General features: G+C 42.3%; 1 protein-coding gene across 1 annotated transcript in view; it reads left to right on the top strand.

Moving 5' to 3' along the window:
• LOC112812516 (sodium/glucose cotransporter 1-like) overlaps positions 1–21,770 on the top strand; it is a 65,552-nt gene extending 43,782 nt beyond the window's left edge. The window contains 5 exon segments of the mRNA XM_025857314.2: positions 1,374–1,524; positions 13,464–13,632; positions 16,428–16,643; positions 18,930–19,029; positions 21,370–21,770. Coding sequence (XP_025713099.2) covers positions 1,374–1,524; positions 13,464–13,632; positions 16,428–16,643; positions 18,930–19,029; positions 21,370–21,770 — 1,037 coding nt within the window.
• Positions 21,771–22,005: the final 235 nt, after the last annotated feature.

The following is a 22,005-nucleotide window of genomic DNA, read 5'->3' as shown; positions in this document are numbered from 1 at the left end:
TCTTTCTGGGTAGAAATGTTGGCTGTGCAGTAGGGGGGATATCAGTGATGTAAAGGGAGTCTCGCTTGCCCTAAGGGAAGGAGCCGGGCCTCCTCCCTCTTCATTGCTCACACACGCACACGAGGTGCACATGCCCTCACACAGCCTGTGCCCACTTTTTTCAGAACAATTTGCATTGCTCACTTCCCTGGCTTAGCTTGTGCCTTTGCGCATTCATTCCACAGGAGGGCTCCACTCTGTGCTAGACACGGGCCTAAGCCATGAGAATGCATTGATGAGCAAGACCTAGTCCCATTCTCAGAGAGCTCATGTCCAGTGCGGGGCTAGAGAGATGGGCAGCTCACCACCAGGGAGATGGCTTCCACTGCAGATCGACAGTGAGCCCATGCATTCATCTCAGCTGTTTCCCCGAATCCCAGAGAAAAGGCCAAATAAATAGTACCATTTTTTTTTAAATCCCGCATTAACTCTGAAGATCAATAGGAGCTATAGAGATCAAAGTTGAGACATTTCCATAAAAATCCAGTAGAGATGGGAATCTGACCCAAGGAAATCCCCACGGTTCAGAAAGGAAGTGTCCATGTTCTGCAGCTCAGCCTGTCCTCGAGCACCCAGGGCTTTGAGTGAGGTAGGCTGCAGGGCACTTGAAAGGAAGTAGATGCAAGGACACCAGCCTTTGCCTGGCCAAGTAGCCCACTGAATACAGTGTGGGCCTTGCTGCGGTGGGCCTCCAGCTCGGGCCCCAGTCACCCTCTACCCTCAGGCTCAACCATCAATACACAGAACTCGCTCTGTGGAGCAAAGTCTCTGCAGTATGGCAGCCTTTCAGGTGAAAATACTAGATTGTTATGTTTATAGTTCACACTTCATGAGTGCTTGCTCTCTGTTAAGCATTATGTTAACCCATCTGCTTAATTTATCTTAATCTTAATAACAGCCCTGTGTGGGAGGTACCTTTATGCCCACTTTACAGATGAGGACACTGAGGCACAAGGAGTCACATCCCTTGCCTCCGTTCCAAACCTTCTCTGAACTTCTGTCTTCTCGTCTGTACAAGTGGGGACAGCAGGGGTGCCCATCTCACAGGGCTGTAGGGAGGATCCTACAGGCTAATGCCTAAGGAAATAATCCAGCACAAAGTAACCACTCAAGAGATATCAGCTGTCCTTACTACATGACGACACAGCAGGAAACTAGTAAGTCTCATCAAGAAGCAAAGACAAATGTAATGCTTTAATCTGTCTTAGATGGAATGCCACTCCAAATAAAATTTGAATGTTTTGTAGTATATAGAAAAGTGCCTTAGGAGGCCTAAGGCATCTCCTGGCATAGCCAGAGAGCTGGAGGTCCAGAAAATGTCCCTTCTCTTCCAGGCATACGAGGCTTGATGCTGTCCGCACTATGGGCCTCTCTCATGTCCTCCCTGACTTCTGTTTTCAACTGTGCCAGCGCCCTGTTCACAATGGACATCTATAACCAGATTCGGCCTCTGGCCGCTGAAAAGGAGCTCATGGTAACAGGAAGGTGAAGGACTCCTCTAACCGCACTAGTTAACTGCTGTCAATGAAAACAATGCCCACCAAAGGGATTATGTGAAAAATTTAGGCTATCATACTGTATATAGAATTATCTTGTTTAAATACAGTATGGTTGTACTTTTTTCCCCACAGTTCTACAATGAAGATGTGTTGTTTTTATAATCACAGAGAAATGTGTTTCCATTTGGGAAAAAAAATAAGTAATAATCACAATGATTTTAAAAATGCTAGCATAGTTTAATGTACCCCCCAAAATAGTCCTTGCAGGGAAATTTACATAATTATTTCATTGTCTCATTTAGTCCTCATCACAACCTTTAAAGGTAAGTTTCACTGTTCTTATTCTCAATGTGGGGGAAGTTGTTCAGAGGAGGAAATTGGTCTACCTGAGATTACATAGTGTAAGTAGGAGAACGTGTCCATGTCAGGGCCATGCTGTTAACCATGATGCCACATGGCACCATGCTAGCATGGGGTGGGGGGTGTATATGTATAAAACATGGTTCCTGGCTTTATTCCATAGGGTTTCACATTGGCTGCCCACAGACCACATCTGGCACACACACATTTAACTTGGCCTACATTATATCTGAGATACTTCTTTTATCTCACATCAAAGTGCATATTGTTCATTTATTTAATCTGTCTAACCACTGCATTTGAGTTTGTTTTTACATGTGATTAGCACTCCATAGTTTAAAATCATTTTTCTGAGAAATTTAAGAAACAGATACCAGTTTTATTTAAATTTTATAACATGGGGAGAAAAAAAGAAGACTTAAATTCATTTTATGAGACTCAAGAAATTTATGCAGCCAAGCCTAACAAAAATAGCACCAAAAATCACAACTAAAGACTAATCTCACTTTTATATACCAATGCAAAAATTGTAAATAAGATATTAGACACAGATCTAACAATATATTAGAAGAATGTTAAAAGAATGATATCGCATTACCAATTGGGACTTTCTTCCAGAAATATAAGATTGTTCAATATTAGGAAATGTAGTAATATAATTCACATATTAATAATCAAGAATAAATCATGTGTATTTATTCTCAGATGATAAAAAAGTATTTGGTAAAATAGGTAACTTTCAACATGATAAAACATGTCTAGATCATCCTAAAAGCCAACATCATGCCTAATGAAGTAACTAGAAAGGAAGAGGCAAGAATGCCCTCCCTTACCACTATGTTTATACTAATAATATATATAAGAAAATCAACAGGTGAAGTTAGCTGACGAGGACTTTAAAATAACCATGACTGGGTGCCTGGGTGGCTCAGTTGTTAAGCGTCTGCCTTCAGCTCAGGTCATGATCCCGGAATCCCGGGATTGAGTCCCATGTCAGGCTCCCTGCTCAGCAGGGAGTCTGCTTCTCTCTTGGACCCTACCCCCTCTTGGGCTCTCTCTCTCACTCCCTCTCTCTCTCAAATAAATAAAATCTTTTAAAAAATAAATAAATAAAAATAATAAATAAAATAACCATGACTAACATATACAAGAAAATAGAGGGGAAAGTATACAAAACAGATGAAAAACTTGAGAATTTTGCCAGATAATTAAAATTTATAAAAATGAACAGGTTTTTCTAGAATTGAAAAGTAAATAATCTGAAATTAACTCAATGGTTGGGTTAACAACTGATTGGATATAGCAGACGACATGATTAATGGATTGGCACTGGATCGAATGACAATATCAAAACCGAAACACACACACAGAAAGAAGATATACATGGAATGCAATCAGAATAATAATATATATGACATCGGAATCACAGAAAGAGAGGAACAATTTGGGTAGAAGCAATTTTGAAAAGATAATGGCCAAGAATTTTCCAAAACTGATGGCTAGTTATTCAGAGATTCAACAAGTTCCACAAATTATGAGTAGGATAAGTAAAAAGGAAACCATATCTGAACTACATTATAGTGAAACTGCTGAAAATTGAAAATAAAGAGAAAATCTGTAGAGCAGTGAGAGGAAAAGAAATCACACTACCTTCAAGAGAGCACTGAAGAGACTGATAGCAGAATTCCCAACAGAAACTATAAAAGCCAGAAGACAATGGAATGACACCTTCAAGGGCTATGGAAAAAAAAACCTGCCAATGTAGAATCCAATACCCATCAAAAATATTCTCCAAAATGAAAATGAAGTAATATATTTTCAGATAAACACAAGTTGTGAAAATTTATTACATTAGATTTTCAGTGTAAGAAATACCAAAGGGAGTTCTTCCAGCTGAAGGAAGATAATCCAGATAAAAGAATTGAACTTCAGAGAAGAATGAAGAGCACCAGAAAGAGTAAATATGTGGGAAATATAAATGCATATTAGCTGTTGAAAACATCAAAAGGAAAAAATGTCTATGGAATTTATAACATATGGAAGCAAAATGTAGTAACAAGAATAGCAGAGAAAATGAGCAGAGGCTAAATGGAACTTAAATATTCTCAGGTTCTAGAATTATTTGGGATGTGGTAAAAAATAAAACTTGTACCAGACTATGATATAACAAGGGTGCATGTAATCTGATCTCTAGACTAAGCAATAAAAGAATAGTTCAAGAATGTTTAACTGACAATTTGTTTAAAGGAAAATATGAAATAACTCATAAAATATTTGATTAGCCCCCAAGAAATCAAAATGATTAAAAGAATAAAAGAACATAAAAGGTAGGCCAAATAAAAAAAAAACAAATAATAGGATGGCATATATAAACCCAATTATATCAGTAATTTCATGAAAAGTAAGTAGACTAAACACCTGAGTTAAAATGTTGAGATTATCAGACTATTAAAAAAAAAAAACTATATCCTGCTTAGAAGAGACACCTTTTCTCCAGTTTTATTGAGATGTAATTGACATATAATATTATATTAAGTTTAAGCTGTATAACATAATACTTTGGTATATGCATATATTGTGAAAGGATCACCACAATACGTTTAGTTAATATGCATCACCACACATAGTTACAAACTTTTTTTCTGGTGATGAGAATTTTTTAAATCCACCATCTTAGCAACTTCCAAATATACAGTACATTGTTGCTAACTATAATCATCATTCTGTACGTTACATCCCCAGAAGTTATTCTTCTTAAAATTGGAAGCTTGTACCTCTTAACCTCCTTTATCCATATCCTCTCCTCCTCTGCAGCATCCAATCTGCTGTCTGTTTCTAGGAGTGTTTTTTTTTTTTTTTGATTCCACATATAAGTGAGATCATATGGCATTTGTCTTCCTCTGTCTGATTGATTTTACTTAGCATAATGCCCTCAAGGTCCATCCATGTTTCTTTCTTTTTTGTGGTTGAATAATATTCCACTGTATATACATATCACAGTTTATTTATCCAGACATCCATCAGTGGACACTTAGATTGTTTCCATCGTTTGGCTATTGTAAATAATGCTGCAATGAGCCTGGGGGTACAGATATCTTTTCATAACAGTGATTTTATTTCCTTTGCATATATACCCAAATGCAGTATTGCTATATTATATGTAATTCTATTTGTAATTTTTTGAGGAACCTCCATACTGTTTTGCAGAATGACTGTAACAATTTACACTCCCACCAAGAGTATATCCTGTTCCTCTACATTCTCATCAGTACTCAGTATTTGTTATCTCTTGCCTTTTTGGTAAAAGCTATCAAGTATGACATGATAGCCCCCTGTGGTATTGATTTGCATTTCCCTGACGAGTAGTGAGGTTGAGCACTGTTTCATGTACCTATGAGCCATTTGAATAACTTCTCCGGAAAAATATCTATTCAGATCTTTGCCCAGTTTTTAATTGGATTATTTGGTATTTTGTTTGGTTTTGCTCTTAAGTTGTATATTAGTTCTTTATATATTTTTGATATTAACCCCTTATCAGATGTATGGTTTGCAAATGTTTTCTCCCATTCTGTGGTTGCCTTTTCATTTTGTTGTTTCTTTTGTTGCACAGAAGATTTTTAGTTTGATGTAGTCCCACTTGTTTATTTTTGCTTTTGTTGCTTGAGACTTTGGAGTCATATCCAAAAACCCATTGCCAAGACCCACATCAAAGAACTTATTCCCTATGTTTTCTTCTAAGAGTTTTATGGTTTCAGGTCTCGTATTTAAGTCTTTAATCCATTTTGAGTTAATTTTTGTGAGTGGTGTAAGATAGGAGTCTAGTTTCATTCTTTTGCATGTGAATATCCTATTTTCCCAGAACCGTTTACTGAAGAGACTGTCTTTTCTTCATTGAGTATTCTTGGCTCCCTTGTCTGATATTTGTTAACCATATATGCATAGGTTTATTTCTGGACTTTCAATTCTGTTCTGTTGGTTTAGGCATCTGTTTTTATGCCAGTGCCAAACTGTTTTGATTATTATAGCTTTGTGATATAGTTTGAAATCAAAAAGTGTGATACCTCCAGCTTTGTTCTTCTTTCTCAGGATTGCTTTGGCTACTTAGGGTCTTTTGTCATCCCAAACAAATTTTAGGATTATTTTTAAAAGATTTTATTTATTTATTTATTTATTTGAGAGAGAGAGAAACACATGAGAGGGGAGAGGGTCAGAGGGAGAAGCAGGCTCCCCACTGAGCTGGGAGCCTGACATGGGACTCGATCCCAGGACTCTGGGATCATGACCTGAGCCAAAGGCAGTCGCTTAACCAACTGAGCCACCCAGGTGCCCTAGGATTATTTTTTCTAAGTCTGTAAAAAATGCCATTGGAATCTTGAGAAGGAGTGCATTGAATCCATAAATGGCTTTGGGTAGTATAGACATTTTCACAATATTGATTTGTCTAGTCCATGAACACAAGATATCCTTCTGTTTATTTGTGTCTTTTCAATTTCTTTCATTAATGCCTTACAGTTTTCAGTGTGGAAATCTTTCACCTTCTTCCTTAAATGAATTCCTAAGTTTTTTATTGTTTTTGATGCTATTGTAAATGGGATTATTTTCTTTATTTCTTTTTCAGGTAACTTACTGTTAGTGTATAGAAACACCACTGATTTTTTTCGCTACTGTATGTTGATTTTGTATTCTGAAACTTCATTGAAGAGAGACATCTTTAAAATAAGATTGAGGAAAGCTTAAAGAAAACATGGTAAAATACATACCATGCCAATAGAAACATAGATGCAGAAATTTTAAACAAAATATTAGCCGGTCCAGCAACATAGAAAAAGAAAAATACACCCTGACCATCTGGGGCTTATTCTAGGAATGCAAGAATAGATTTTTTTATTCAAAAATCAATCAATGTACTTGACCACATTAACTGAAAACAGGAGAAAATCATATAGTCATACAATAGATGAATTTAGAATTTAGAATGTTTAATACCTATTTATTTTTTTAAATCTTAGAAAATTTAAAAGAATTTCTTTACACTGGCTTTTAAATATATATGTATATTTAAAAACTTATAACATGTGTCATACTTAATGTTTACATTTTCTCCTGAGATTGGGAACTAGACACATATGTCCACTATAACCACTTTTATTCAACATTGTGCTGGAGGTGCTATTCTGCACAAAAAGGTATGAAAAGGAGACCAATGGCATGAGGATAGAAATAAAATTATCATAAAAGACTTTATAGACAAACTGTTAAAATTTAAAAGTGAATTTAACAAGACGGATACAAGGTAAAAATACAAGAATTAATCATATTTTATATATTATCATGTATAATGTCATTGAACTATATCAGATACCTAGGAATAAACTTCACAAAATTGAGAAAATTGCTGAAAATTACAAAGCACTGTTGAGAGAACTTAATGAGACCTAAGTATATAAAAAATATACCATATCAAGGAGTTAGAAGATTCAATATTGACAATATGTTCTCTCCATGTTATTCTATATATTCAGAGTAAGCCCTGTCAGAATTGCAGTAGCTTTGTGTGTATGTGTAAAAATTGACAAACCAGTTCTAAAATTAAGAGAGAAGTGCAAAGAGCAAAGAATAGCCAAATTCAAAAAAAAAAAAAGAAAGAAAAGAAAAGCCAAACCAATTCTTTAAGATGAACAAAGCTGGAGGATTTGTTAAGAGATACCAATATCTACTGTGAAGTGATATTAATTAGCATGGTTTTGGTACAAATATAGACAAATCAATGGAACAAAGTACAGAATACAGAAGACGCACAGGTATACAGTCACCTGATTTATGGCAAAGATTTCAGTATAAGGTAGTAGGGAAAGTGATGGGGAGAAGGATTTTCAATAAATGGTCCTGGGTGATTTAGCTGTTCATAGAAAAAAGAATGTTGACTCTTACCTCACAGCAAACACAAAATCTATTTCTGTTGTATATCGGATTGTGAAAGATAAAACAATAAAGCTTTTTTTAAAGATTTATTTATTTATTTGAGAAAGAGAGAACACATGTGAGTGGGGGAGGGGCAGAGGGAAAGAATCTCAAGCAGACTCCCCACCAAACAGGGAACCAGATGGTAGGGCTCGATCCCACGACCTGAGGATCATGACCTGAACCAAAATCAAGAGTCAGCCACTTAACCAACCTACTGAGCCACCCAGATGCCCCAAACAATAAAGCTTTTATAAGAAAAAAAAGTGGTCAGCATGACACTGGATTGCCAATCACACATCATTTGCATCAAACGTACCTTTCTCAACATGGCTTAAATAAATTTTTGCATCATCTAGAATTGTGGTCACATATCAGAATGCAAACTCCAAAATCAGATTTATAACTTCTGACTCATATTCTGTAAGCCCAGTACCCTTCAGGATTTGTGCCATCATCTGTGCATCTTTTGGCAGGCTCTTGGGAGAAGCCATCCTGCCAGACTGCACACCTGGTAATCAGACTTGTCAAGCTAAATCACCCAATTAGTGTATTTCAGTCCTGATCTTGGTGCAGGTTATTTGCCTGGCGTGGTTTTTGCATCCCCTGGTATACTGGTGAGCAGGATGTTCAGAAGCATCTTCACTGTGATGGCTCTGCACACCTCCCATAATTTCATTACCCTTTCAGTATCTGTAGGATCTGTAATAATGATCCATCTCGCATTCTTGATATTGGTAATTTGTGTGTGGGGAGGTATCTTTCTTTTGATCAAACTTGCCTAGGGGTTATCGGTTTTAAATAATCTTTCCAAAGAACCAACTTTTAGAATTGTTGATTCTTTTGGGTTTTGTCTGTTTTCCCCCATTGATTTGTTTTTCGTTTCTCTTCTCTTCTCTCTTTTTTTAAACTTACTCTGCTCTTCTTTTTTCCAACTTCTTAAAGTGGAAATTCGGATCATTGCCTTAAAGTCTTATTTTTTATGATTACCATTGAAAGCTATAAATTTCCCTCAAAGGCCTGCCTTAGCTGCATCCCACAAATTTTGATGTGTTGTGTTTTCATTTTCATTCAGTTCAAAATATTTTCTAATTTCCTTGTGAGTTTTTACTCTGTTCATGGGTTATTTAGAATTGTGCTGTTGGATTTCCAAGTATTTGACACTTTCCTATTTTGTTATTGATTTCTAAGTTACTTCCACTGTGATCCAAGAATATACTCTATATGACATTTTAATCTTTTGAAATTTGTCTAGTCTTTCTATTATATATTGTGTATATATATATACATATATATATCTTTGTATATGTGGTGTGTATATGTTATATATATATACATATATACACTCAGCATACTCTATAATATGAGAGGGATATTAAATTCTTCAGTTATGATTGTGTAGTTGTCTATTTCTCCCTTGCTGCAATTGTTGCAGTATTTTGATTCATACATATTGAAGTTCTGATATTAGGTGCTTACACATTTATGCTTGTTATGGTTTCCTGAGGAATTAATGCTTTCATCATTATGAATGCCCCTTTTTAAAATTAATTTATCTTTTAATTTCAATTCAATTAATTAACATATAATGCATTATTGGTTTCAGAGGTAGAGGTCAATGATTCATCTGTCTTATATAACACCCAGTGCCCATTACATCACATGACCTCTTTAATGTCCATCCCCCAGTTCCCCCATCCCCCCACCTCCCTCCTCTCCAGCAACCCTCAGCTTGTTTCCTATGATTAAGAGTCTCTTATGGTTTGTCTCCTTCTCTGGTTTCATCTTGTTTTATTTTTCCCTCTCTTCCCCTATGATCCTCTCTTTTGTTTCTTAAATTCAGCGTATCACTGAGATCATATGATAACTGTCTTTCTCTGACTGACTTATTTCGCTTAGCATAATACCCTCTAGTTCCATCCATGTCATTGCAAATGGCAAGATTTCATTTTTTATGGCTGAGTAATATTCCATTGTATATATAGACCATATCGTCTTTGTCCATGAAATGCCCCTTTTTGTCTAATAATATTCCTTGTCTTGAGGCTTACTTTGTTGTTAATATAGCCCATCCTGGCTTTCTTATGCTTAGTGTTTATAATATTTTTTACTTTTAACCTTTAAATATATTTAAAGTGAGTCCCTTGTAGAGCACATATAATTAGATCTTGATTTTTTTTATCTAATCTGACAGTCTCTGCCTTTTAATGTGAGTTAAGTCCATCTGCATTTAATATCATCAATATGATTGGAAATAGTTTTTAATATTCCATTTTAATTTCTTTTGGTTGCTCTAGGCATTATAATAGGCATGATTAACCTATCTTTGTCTACTTAGAGTTAATACTGTATCATTTTATGTAAAACATAAATACCTTAGAACAGTATTATTTTCCCCTTCCATCTTTTGTGTTATAGCTGTCATATATTTTATACCTGTGTGCATATAAACCCCATAATACAGTGATAGCAATATAATTTTTGCTCTAAGAAGTCAATTGCCTTTATTTTTTTTTTAAGATTTTATTTATTTGACAGGGAGAGACAGAGTGAGAGAGAGAACACAAGCAGGGGGAGTGGGAGAGGAGAAGCAGGCTTCCCGTGGAGCAGGGAGCCTGATGTGGGGCTCGATCCCAGGACCCTGGGATCATGACCTGAGCCAAAGGCAGACGCTTAACAACCAAGCCACCCAGGCGCCCCAGAAGTCAATTGCCTTTAAAATAAATTTATATATAGGGATGCCTGCGTGGCTCAGCCGGTTAAGCGGCTGCCTCCGGTTCAGGTCATGATCCCCAGGTCCTGGGATCGAGTCCCTCATTGGGCTCCTTGCTCCACGGGGAGCCTGCTTCTCCCTCTGCCTGCAGCTCCCCCTGTACTCTCGCTCACTCTCTCTCGCCTATGCTCTCTCTCTCTAGCAAATAAATAAATAAAATCTTTGAAAAAAAATTTATGTATATATGTAGCATTTTATATATACCCATATATTTTATCTTTTTGGTGCTCATCATTCCAACTTTTAGGTTCGAGTTTCCAATATGTGTCATTTCCCTTCACTCTGAAGAATTTTCTTCAGCATGTCTTATAATGCAGGTCTGCTGGTGACAGATTCTCTCAGTTTTTGGTTATTGGAAAATGTTTTTATTTTGCCTTATTTTTTTTGAAGGATATTTTTGCTGGGTATAGAATTCTGGGTCGACAGTATTTTTTCCTACCACATTAAAGATGCTCTTTCATTCTCTCTTCTGTCCTCTTATTTCTGATAAGAAATCAGCCATAACTTATAGTGCTGTTCTCTGTATGTAATGTCTTTTTTCTATGACCTTCAAGATTTTCTCTTCATATTTGGTTTTCAGCAGTTTTGTTTTGATGTGTTTAAGGGTGTGTGTGTTTATGTTTATCGTGATTTGGTTTTGCTGAGCTTCTAAATCTGTAAATTGATGGTTTTCACCAAATTGGGGAAATTTTTGATCATAGTTTCTTTGTATATTTTTCCACTCCATCTCCCCTCTGTTTGTGACTTTATTTACACACATATTAGTCCTTCCTATATTGTCTCACAGATCACTGAGGTATGTTTATTTTAAATTTTTAAAATTTGGGGGCACCTGAGTGGTTCAGTTGGTTAAGCATCCAACTCTTGGTTCAGCTCAGGTCATGACAGGGTCGTGGGGTGGAACCCCTCATCAGGCTCCATGCTCAGAGTGGAGTTTGCTTGAGATTCTCGCCCTCTGCCCCTCCCCCCACTCATGCACATGCTCTCTCAAATAAATAAATAAAATTTTTAAAAAATAAAAGAGAAATCTAAATTAAAAGAAAATTTTTTTTTAATTTTTCCCTGTGTTCTTCAATTTAGATTTCTTTCAGTCTGCATTTGGGTTTATTGGCCCTTTTTTACACCATTTCCAATTTGTAAAGGCCAACCAGTGAATTTTTCATGTCATATACTGAACTGGAATTTCAGTTCTAAAATTTTTATTTTGGTTCCTTTTTAAACTTTTTATAGTTTCCAGTTTTCTATCATGTTTTTCATCTTTTCATTCATAACCTTCATTTCCTTAAGTCCTTGAATGTAGCTATAATAGCTGCTTCAAAGTCCTTGTCTGCTGATTTTAATGTCTGATACACCTTGGGGTCCATTTCTATTGATTGCTTTTTTTCTTGACTAAGGGTCACATTTTCTTATTTCTTCCTGTGCCTGGTAAATTATATGTATACTGAGTATTATGAATAATACCTTGTAGAGACTCTGATCATGGTCTTCTAAAGTGTATAAGCATGCAGGTAAATTACTAGCTGATCACCTTAAACTTGTGGAGGCCTGGTTTTTACTTTATTAAGGTGGGTCAGTTTCAGTTTCACTTAGTCTTATGGCAAATTCTTAGTATTGGGATTTAGTCTCTACTTTTAAGGCATGGCCCTTCAGGGGTTTCAGTGAAAAGCCTAAGGTAGTTAGATAGACCCTCTAACTCAATGAGATTCAAACTCCCAATTTCTGTCTCTCCCACTGTAGGCAGCCACTGAAGCCTTTGCTCAACTTTTTCTACCTTCAACAGTTGCTAGTTGGTAGATTATTTGGAGATTTTCCCACACATGCATAGTCCAGGGATCAGCCAAGGGCATAAGGGAAGTTTATATACAGATTGGATCTCCTTGCTCTGTGGCTCCCTCCTTTCTAGAATGTTACCGCCAACATTTTCAACCACTCTGAATACCCAACTTCCATCCTCTGACACCTCAGCCTAGTAAGAGTGAGGCTCTCTGCCTAACTTCTAGTCACCCACATCATGCAGACTAGGGAGGGCCCTCAGAAGAAAAGCCGGGTAATGTAGATAGCACTCAGTATGATTTTATTCTTTTCAAGGATAAAACCTCTCCCATTTCTGCCTGCTTTTGGCTCCCTTCAGTGCTGTTGCTTTATATTTGGCCCACAATTTATCATTGTTATCTGTAGGAGGGTTAGTCCCTGGCAAAATATCCCATCATTACTCAGGTAGGAATTCACATCCTATGTCTTCTTTGACTATCAAGGAATTAGTCCCTTATAGCTTAGAGTCATTCACTCTAAATAATTTTTAAGCCCTTGTTGACACAGAACTAAGATTTATTCATCTTTGGGATGACATTTGATCTAGTGTAATTTTATATATGAACATATATTTTTAAATCTTTTACTTAGAAAAAGCAATGAACATTTGGAGCCTCTACTCGGTTTTGTAAAATTTTCAGCAAAATTTAAATAAGTTTCTGAACTTGTTGAAATCTTCAAAATCATGTGCTGTACTAATCGGTCTAAAATTTCTTAAAATGCGTTACCCTCAAGAAATTAATATTTTTCCATGTAATTTTAAGCATGACTGCTCAAACACACCCTCCAAATGTGAAAATCTATCCATGATCCAGTAACATGCAAATGGACACTTGGTTTATTTGTTCAGAAGTTAAAGGATTTTTATCTGCAGCCCTATATGGCTGTCTCCTCTGTCCCACTTATGAATGGGCATCTGAATTTAACCTAAGGAATAATTGAGCTAATAGCATGGCTTATATTTTATTGGCGGGGGGGGAGCTCATCAAATTGCTATTGACTATTGGTTTAATTTACAGGTTTTTTGTTATAATATTACTTGCTTTCATCATCATCTGGGTCCACTTTATACAAACAGAATACAGTGAGCGACTGTTTGAATACACACATGCAGTTATGAGTTACCTGACCCCACCCATTGCTGCCATCTTCCTGCTTGCCGTATTTTGCAAGAGAGTCACTGAACAGGTAAGTAGGTGTTGGCATGCCCACTGCGTGACATGGTGTGAGGGCTTGCCTTTACATCATAGTTTTCTTTGCAAGAGCTGCCCTAGAAGGGTCTCTTGTGCTTCAAGAGTTCACACCATTGTATCATTTGCTTTCTGCACCTCCTGAGCAGATTTGGTCTGAGCTCCCTCATGCATGCAGGGAAAAGGCAAGCTCTGATTTGTTTTCCTCCTTTTGAAATGTAATCCACTCAACTATGCCATAGATGATGCAATGTGCATGCTCTTCCCTCACGCATATCTGGGTGTAAGAAAATATTATTCTGTTGCCTCTGGACATGGATGTGTCATACTCAGAGATTTCATACTCACAGGGAGATGTACAGTCATGAACTTCTTTTGCCTTTCCTGCAGTGAAGACCATCTCTCCAAGCACACTTAAAACAAGATCCCAGAGCACCTGGGTGGTTCAGTCAGTTAAGCGTCTGCCTTTGGCTTGGGTCATGATCTCGGTTTCCTGGGATGGAGCCCCGTGTTGGGCTCCCTACTCAGCGGGGAATCTGCTTGAGATTCTCTCTCTCCCTCTGCCCCTCCCACCCCACTCGTGCTTTCCTCTCTGTGTGTCTCTCAAATAAATATATAAATGAATAAATAAATAAATATTTTTAAAAAACAAACTAAAGATCCCAATTAATGATTCAATCATTTTATCCATAAGACTTTTTTTTTTAGAGAGAGGGTGGGGTATGGGGAGGGGGCGCAGAGAGGGAGAGAGAGAATCTTTTTTTATTGTTATGTTAATCACCATATATTACATCATTAGTTTTTGATGTAGTGTTCCATGATTCATTGTTTGTACATAACACCCAGTGCTCCATGCAGAATGTGCCCTCTTTAATACCCATCACCAGGCTAACCCATCCCCTACCCTCCTCCCCTCTAGAACCCTCAGTTTGTTTTTCAAGAGTCCATCGTCTCTCATGGTTCATCTGAGAGAGAGAATCTTAAGCAGGCTCCATTCTCAGTGCAGCGCCCTACATGGGGTTCAGTCTCGCAACCCTAAGATCATGACCTGAGCTGAAATCAAGAGTTGGACACTTAACCAACTGAGCCACCCAGGTGCCCCTATCCATAAGACTTTAAAAGCATAATTTGCCAGAATATTTTCATTTGTTATTTGAATCATATCTTAACTTGTTTCCCCTAACAGCACTGAGTAAATGGGCCTTGTACAAGTTCCTGAGCACAGTGTATGAGGTGCTGTGTGATTTGGCCCCTGCCTAACTCTCGGCCCTTGCCCTCTCCATGCACAGCCTGGGCCCCAGCCAATCCTAACCATTTGCAGTGTTAATTGCCTAACTTCCCTGTGCCTTCTCTGGCCTCCCTTCACTTGCATAGTCTGTTCACTTTGCCAAGAATATCTTTTTCCTCTTCCACCTGGCTGGTGCTTCCTATAGGCCCATCTCAGGTATCCAGTCCTCTAGACCAACCTGCTAGTGCTCCCTGCTCTGCTCAGGTCACCAAGACTCAATTTAGCACCAAGAATGTGGGAGGAGGGTGGCTGGGCTCTGCAGATGCCAAAGCTGCTTCCCTCTGCTCTGCTGGGAAGGGCAGGGGCAAGAGAGGCAGGCTGTCATGAGAATCTGCTTCCCATCAATGACACCAACATTAAGGTATTGGAGCCTACTGCCAAGGAGAACTGGGGATCTGGTCAGTGATCCCCTGCTACCCCTGGTCCAAGGTTACAAGGACATTGCAGGTACCCTCTTTGACCTAGGGAGTTTCTCTATGCCCTCTCTCCCACTCTGCTTCAGACTGCATGCTCATCTGACTTCTGCTGCCCATCTGTTTCTAAATCTTCCTGTTCTGCACATCTCCTTCAATAAATGGTTCCTGTGGATCATCCACATGGCTTTTGGTTTCAGGTCTTTCTCCAAGATGCTTGCCCATATACCGTATCTTCTGTCTCCTCTAACATCCATCCGCATCTAAGTCAGGCTCCAGACAGAGCTCCAGAGCCAGCTTCACCTTGGGCAAGTACGAAGGCCTGAGCCAAGAGAAAAATGGGCAGATTCAACATGCAGGAGGAAGGCTGCACACAGGCTGAAGTGGAATGACCAAGGGGCGAGTGGCAGTGGCAGATGAGGTCAACTGAGGGACAGGATTGAGATTTGACTCTGATGGTGGGCCATGAGAAGCCATTGGAGAGTTTAGGCAGAGACATGGCATTCTCTAATGCATGCTTTGAAGAGCTCACTCTGGCTTCTGTGGAGACAGTGGGCAAGCAGGAGGCCAGGTAGGAAGGCCACCTGTGTGAGAGGTGGTTCAGGATTATGGTGGTAGCCATAGGGTAATGGGATGCTGACACACGTTGGAGGCCGAGCCAACAGGATTTGCTGATGGGTTGGTGGAAGGGCAGGATGGAAGGAAGGAGGGGAGGGGTGACTCCTGGGGTTTCAACCTGAGCAATCAGGGAGATAGAGGTGTCACCCACAGCCACGGGGCAGACTGGGGTCCTTTTGGACATATGACATTTGAGATACCTACTCATTATCTTACATAAAAGTGTTTCTAATGTTACATCTTAAGTTCTCCGATTGACCTAAGAGAGAGTGCAGGTGTCTCAGGTCTTTGTTCAGCACAAGAAGGTATGGCCTCCTCACTGTTGCTTACGTTCTGCTTCCTTCCACAAGGTATTTAAAGCCTTTGTTGTGATGAGTTTAACTTCAGAATTCAACTAGTGGGGAGTGAGGCGGAAGGTTTGTCTCACCACCCATCTCCCTCCAGGTGACTCCCTTGGGGCTTCTCCTTTGGCAGGGTGCCTTCTGGGGGCTGGCTGGAGGACTTCTGATTGGCTTCTCTCGAATGTTGTCCGAGTTTGCCTATGGACCCTGGAGCTGTGAGGCAAACAGCAAGTGCCCCCTGATCATCTGCAGCACGCACTACCTCTACTTTGCTGTAATTCTCTTCATAATCAGTCTTTTCACCATCCTGGGGGTCTCCTTATTCACAGACCCGATTCCGGATAGACATGTAAGTGCTGCCCTGAGGGTGTTCTGGGACCAACCTTCAGTCCTAGCATCCGGGGGAGCAGTAACTTGGCTCGGCTTGTTTTAGAGACAGTGATTGAATTCCTGCATTCTTTCTGAAAGTGGGAGGGCTGGGGGCTGGGAGTGGGGGATGGGTCAGAAATAGGCGAATAACAGGGGAAGGGCCCTGCCTCAAAAACAAAACTAAACTGAAAAGCTTTTCAACAATCCACCGTTTGGGTATTCACTTAGAATGAGAAGTTTGGCTTTTAAAATGCAAATTTTCCTTAGAAGTGTTAAGTTCCCTAACCTCAGTATGAATTAATGTAATCAGGGCAGTCCCAGCTGCCACCTACCCTCAGGGAATTAAGCCAGCAGGAGGGGGAGGGGACAGGAATATTGGCAGCTGTGGCCAGCTCAGGGCTGGGTGCCTCTAAACCTTCTCCTGGCGCGGCCATTCCCACCTCCCAGGACGCAGGGATCAGTCACCCCAGTTGGAATATAGGAAGTCTGGGCTCAGAGAAATTAAGTCACTTGTCCAAGGTACCAAGTGGCAGGCCTGGGCCCCAACCTGGCTCCACTACATCACCTCCATCCCGTGGCCAGCAGGCTTCGCACTACAGGGACTTGGCCAAGCCAGAAAGCCCCATAGCGTCTGAAGTGTAGGGGCAAACTCAGAAAGGAGATGGGTCTGTGAGACCTACATGCCTGTCTTGCAGCTTTTCCTGGGGTTTAGGTAAAAGCCATAAACTTGGAAGACTGCCTCCAGGGCCCCCCCCCCCCCCCCCCGCCCCAAACCTTGGGCTTTCCCTCTGGCAACGCTTCCTTCTCCGTAGTTTCTGTTTGATTCATTCCTCTCCTGTGCACAGAGCCCGGTTGGAAAATGGATGGAGCACATGGGGAGGACAGCCAGGATTGTCTGGGATGTGCACACCCACTGCATCAGTGACAGCAGGGAGACTTCCCTGCTCCCAGCACCTTGAGAAACGTGGTGGGCGGTGAACTTGATTTCCTGTTGCTTGGGGTCTTAATTGTTTAGCTTGTCTTCGTTCTTTTTCTGCTGTTCTCTTCCTCTCAACTTTTTGGTTGTGCCCACTTCTCAGGCAGCCAAGTACTTGTTGAGTGTTTCCCACCTGCCTCCCAGTATGCCAGGCGCCCTGGAGAACACAAAGCAGCTGCCAGTAGGGGAGGGAGAGATGAACAGGAAAACTGGAGCTTCTGGATCGGTGTCAGCGGTCCAGGCCCTCTCACCACCTACCTGAGGAGGCAGAACAGCAGGGACAGCACACTAAGCCGGGCTTTTCCAGCGCACCCAGCACCTCTTCCATAGGGACTGATAGTGTCGTTGGGAAGGCAAATGCATACATATGGCATCATCAGGAAGAAATTAAAGGCTCTGTCATTAGCACAACAGAATTTTAGTTCTGACATTTTAGTCTGAGAGGTGGGGCTCCAGCAGGTCTTGAAGTGGGCTGGCTGGGGAGGGGCCAGCCCAGCCCATTCACATCCCAGCCATATGTTGGGGGTGGGGGTGCTGGGATTCAAATATAATGAGGCTGTATAATGGATCAAAATCTATTCCAGGATAGGTTTGGTGGAAATGTTCATTTGTTGACCCTTAAGAAACAAGCAACAATTGGCTGGATTTTGTTACTTCCCAAAGTTTCCATGTGTGTTTTCAGAACGGGAACAAAATTACAGAGCAGAAGGGAAGGGAGCTCCCTACTGCATCTGCAAATGCCTTGTTGAGTTTGAGCAACTCAGCTCAGTGGGGGTCTGGGTAAACCAGGTAAAGCCTCTTCTGGACTGGGTTAGTGCTCAACTCTGACAGCTAAGAGGGGATTCTGGAAGGAAAGTGGCTCCCCAGTCTGCCCTGTCCACTCCTCTGGTCAGAGGGCCTCCTCCTCCACCAGAAGAAGCAGACCAGGGGGGATGGGCAGCCGCTCCCACCCTGAAGGGCACGGTTCCTGGACACTCGGGACTGGAAGGAGCCCTGAGCGTATTGCCTTCCACCCCTTACTATACAGCTGAAGGACACTGAGGCCCAGGCAAGTTGCATCACCCTGTGCCAAAGCCACACAAGCACATGGTACCAGAGCCAGAACTGAAATCCAGGGTTCCCAAGTGCCATGCTTTTCCCCACTCTACGTTCCTTCTGTCTCTTGTTGAAATTGAACCACCAGGACTGGTCTCAGTCCTTGGAGACCCTGGTGCCCAGCTGCTGGCCGTGGCTGGGTCCGGTCTGTGTGACAGGGCCCTGGGTGGTGACGTGCCCCTGCTCTCACCGCAGCTCCACCGGCTCTGTTGGAGTTTACGAGACAGCCAGCAGGAAAGGGTAGATCTGGATGAAGAAATACAAGTGAAGAAACACACGCCCCAAGAACAGCCAGGTGAGAAGGAAGATCCAAACCCTGCAGGGGGTCCTGTTTAGAGTGTTCTAGGTGTGTGTGGCCTGTGCTGCCTCCCTGGCACCCCTGCCCCACAGTCTCCCCTCCCAGAAATGCTCTTCCAGGCAGAGGCCCCCTCTGGGGTGTCTGTTGAGGTTGAGAGGTCTCTAGATATCTGTGTGCAGCCTTCTGGGCTGGGGAGAAGCAGCAGATGCAGTGAGACACCCTTAGAGGGGCAGGGTAGAGGGAGGTGACAAGGGGTCTGGCTTGGGGCTTGCGAATGGGCACAAAGTAAAAGGCACTCCAGGAGATGAGGAGGACCCAGCAGAGGGAAGACAAACACTGATGGGCAAAGAAAGATGAGGCCTTAGGACTGGCCATTGGATTAGCCACACAGAGATGATGCTGTACCTCAACAAGAGCAATCTGGGGGAAGAGAGGGAGAGAGGGCTCTGAGGAAAGAAGTCTGAGGACAGTAAGATTTCAGTCCCAGCAAGCAGAGGGAGACTGTTCCTGGGAGCGGCTCCAGAAGGCCTAGAGGAAGGTTTTCGGCAGATGGGGTCAGAAAGGGAGTGTTGGGGCCACGGGGGGAGGGTGACCTGAGCTTCTTGCAGCCCTGACGCAAACAGGGATAAAGGCCTAATGAGATTAGTCCTGAGTCTCAGGCAGAGAGTGCCTGGGGAGGCTGTGAGTTTAGGGGAGGAGGCAACAATCCAGGGACCCCCTCCACTCCTGCAAGGGAAGTTTAGAGCCCAAGGAGGCCCTGGGCTCCCTCCTGACATCTGCAGAGGAGGCCTTGGGCAGGTGCAGAGCAGGGGAGTAGCCTCTCCCAGGCATGGCAGCCCCACACCCCTGGCAGGTGCAGGGCTCCCTGGGAATTTCTCTTCTCTGAGTGGGGGAAACGAGCCCAATGGGGGCCCACAGTGTGCCAGGGGCTTGTTCTGGGTGCACCTCCCAGTTCCTCTTCTCCCTCCACAGTCGTGGGGGAGGATGACGACGAAGATAACGACAGTGGCTAATATTTACTGCCCACCTGGGATGTGCCAGGCAGTGTCAAAATTATACCCCTGCATGATAGGTACAATTAACATCCTCATTTAGAGATGGGGAAATTGAGGCACTGAACAGTTAACTAACTTGCCCCAGGCTCCACAGATAACCAGGTAGTGGTGGAGCTGGGACTTGAACACAGGCAAGTCTTGACTAAAATGTGTGCTCTTGGCCAATGGCATCCCACTCCCCATCATACAGCCTGTGGGCTGTGGTCAAATAATCATTTGCCTTTTACATACAGCAGCCTCTTTGGGTTTGGCAGCTGCGTGATGATATAACATGGGTGTTCAGAGTGTGACACGCAGGACTTCTCAGCACTGGCAGCAGAGATCTGTGTCCTTGGCTTTGGGGTCCTTTGGCTGCAGCCACCCTCCCCTTGTAACAGAGGCTCCTCTGTCCCCGGCTGATGGGTTCCGTCATCGCTGGTGCCACCTCAGCCTTGGGACACAGCTGGCATGGAGGCTGCCCAACAGAATGAGACAGAGAACAGGTCACAGCAAGCACTGCTGGGATGCCCGCTCTCGGACCGAAACGCGCTCATCTTGTCAAGGAGGAAACTGTTTCCAGACGGCGCGAGACCTACTTTGGTGTGCCGGAGCTGGCCATGGTGCTGACCTGCGCCTGAGCAGGCCCAAGGAGCGGCCCACAGGAGCTGTACCAACGGACGCAGAGCAACACTTAAGCCCCAGAAGGCGTTTTCACTAATTTGAATGGAAACGTTCCTATGATTCCCAGACTTCCCTCCTTTGCCTCCTGGAAAACATCAGTGATTTCCCATTCAAGTGCCCAGAGTGCCTTATTTTGGGCCAGGCTGCTAGACTGATACCTGCCTGAGGAAGACATTCCCTGAGAGCTTGCCGAGGAGAGCAGTGTCTGATTCCAGAAATCAGGGGATTTCTTCCATCCTCTGGAGAGTAGTGACTGGGTAGGCAGATTCAGAGGAGCAGTCACTCGCTCTAGACCTATCCAGCTGTGTTCAGCCATGTGCCTAAGACAGAGAACGGTGGTCACTCCAGGATCTGCACCAGGTTGAAGGCTCTGCCAGTGGAAGGCAAGCATGACCCCAGGTAGTTCCCACCCCCCACCCCCACCGCATTCCCTGAGCCCCTTATCTCACTCTCCCATGTCTCTGAGGATGGTGGTAGGTATTCTGTAGCAGGGACTGAGGACTGATCTTCATTTCGGAGAGAGTCTTTTGGTCTTTCTGTGGGACTGACCACTGAGATGCAACACCATAGAAAGTCCTCCTTCTTGTGTCCTCCTGATGTTTGCCTGTTCCCTCTGTTCCAGATGTCTTCAAGGAGGCAAAGGGCTGCCTCTGGAAGGCCTGTGATGTGTTCTGTGGACTGGAGCCACAGCCGGGCCCCAAACTGGCCCCAGAAGAGGTAGCCAAGGAGAGTATAGGGCATGCTGCCATATATGAAAAGATAGAGTGCATGTTGGAAGGGACAAAGTGTCATGACATGTCTGAAGGGACAGAGCACAGTGCCGCATTGGAAGAGACAGCGTGCCATGACACATCTAAAGGGACAGAGCGCAGTGACATGTTGGAAGGGACAGAGCGCAGTGACACCTGGGAAGGGACAACGTATGCTGACATGTCAGAGATACGCTTCTGGAGAGAAATTGCCAATGCCAGCGGGTTCCTCTTGATATCAACCATAGTCCTGTTGCACATCTACTACTACTAAGGCAGCTGGGGCCCAGGGGCATCTAGGAAGAGCAGGCAAACCGTAGCCTCTCCAGACTCCCTCTTCATCCAGTGGAGAAAGTCTTTCCTACCGGGAGACCCATGGATATAGGACCAAGGATTACACTAATGTAAACACTCCCTCAATGTCACAAATCAAGTGCCACCAGCTGCAGGGCATGCGTGCTGAGGGGACAGGGTGAAGTCCATTTGCGACTCCAGAGACTATGCAAATG

The sequence above is a fragment of the Callorhinus ursinus genome, unplaced genomic scaffold, assembly GCF_003265705.2.
Source record: "Callorhinus ursinus isolate GAN/ISIS: 27379988/994484 unplaced genomic scaffold, GSC_fseal_2.0 scaffold117, whole genome shotgun sequence".
Classification (NCBI taxonomy): Eukaryota; Metazoa; Chordata; class Mammalia; order Carnivora; family Otariidae; genus Callorhinus; species Callorhinus ursinus.
The sequence above is the reverse complement of the archived record's forward strand: the minus strand, read 5'-3'. Positions and strand labels throughout refer to the sequence as shown.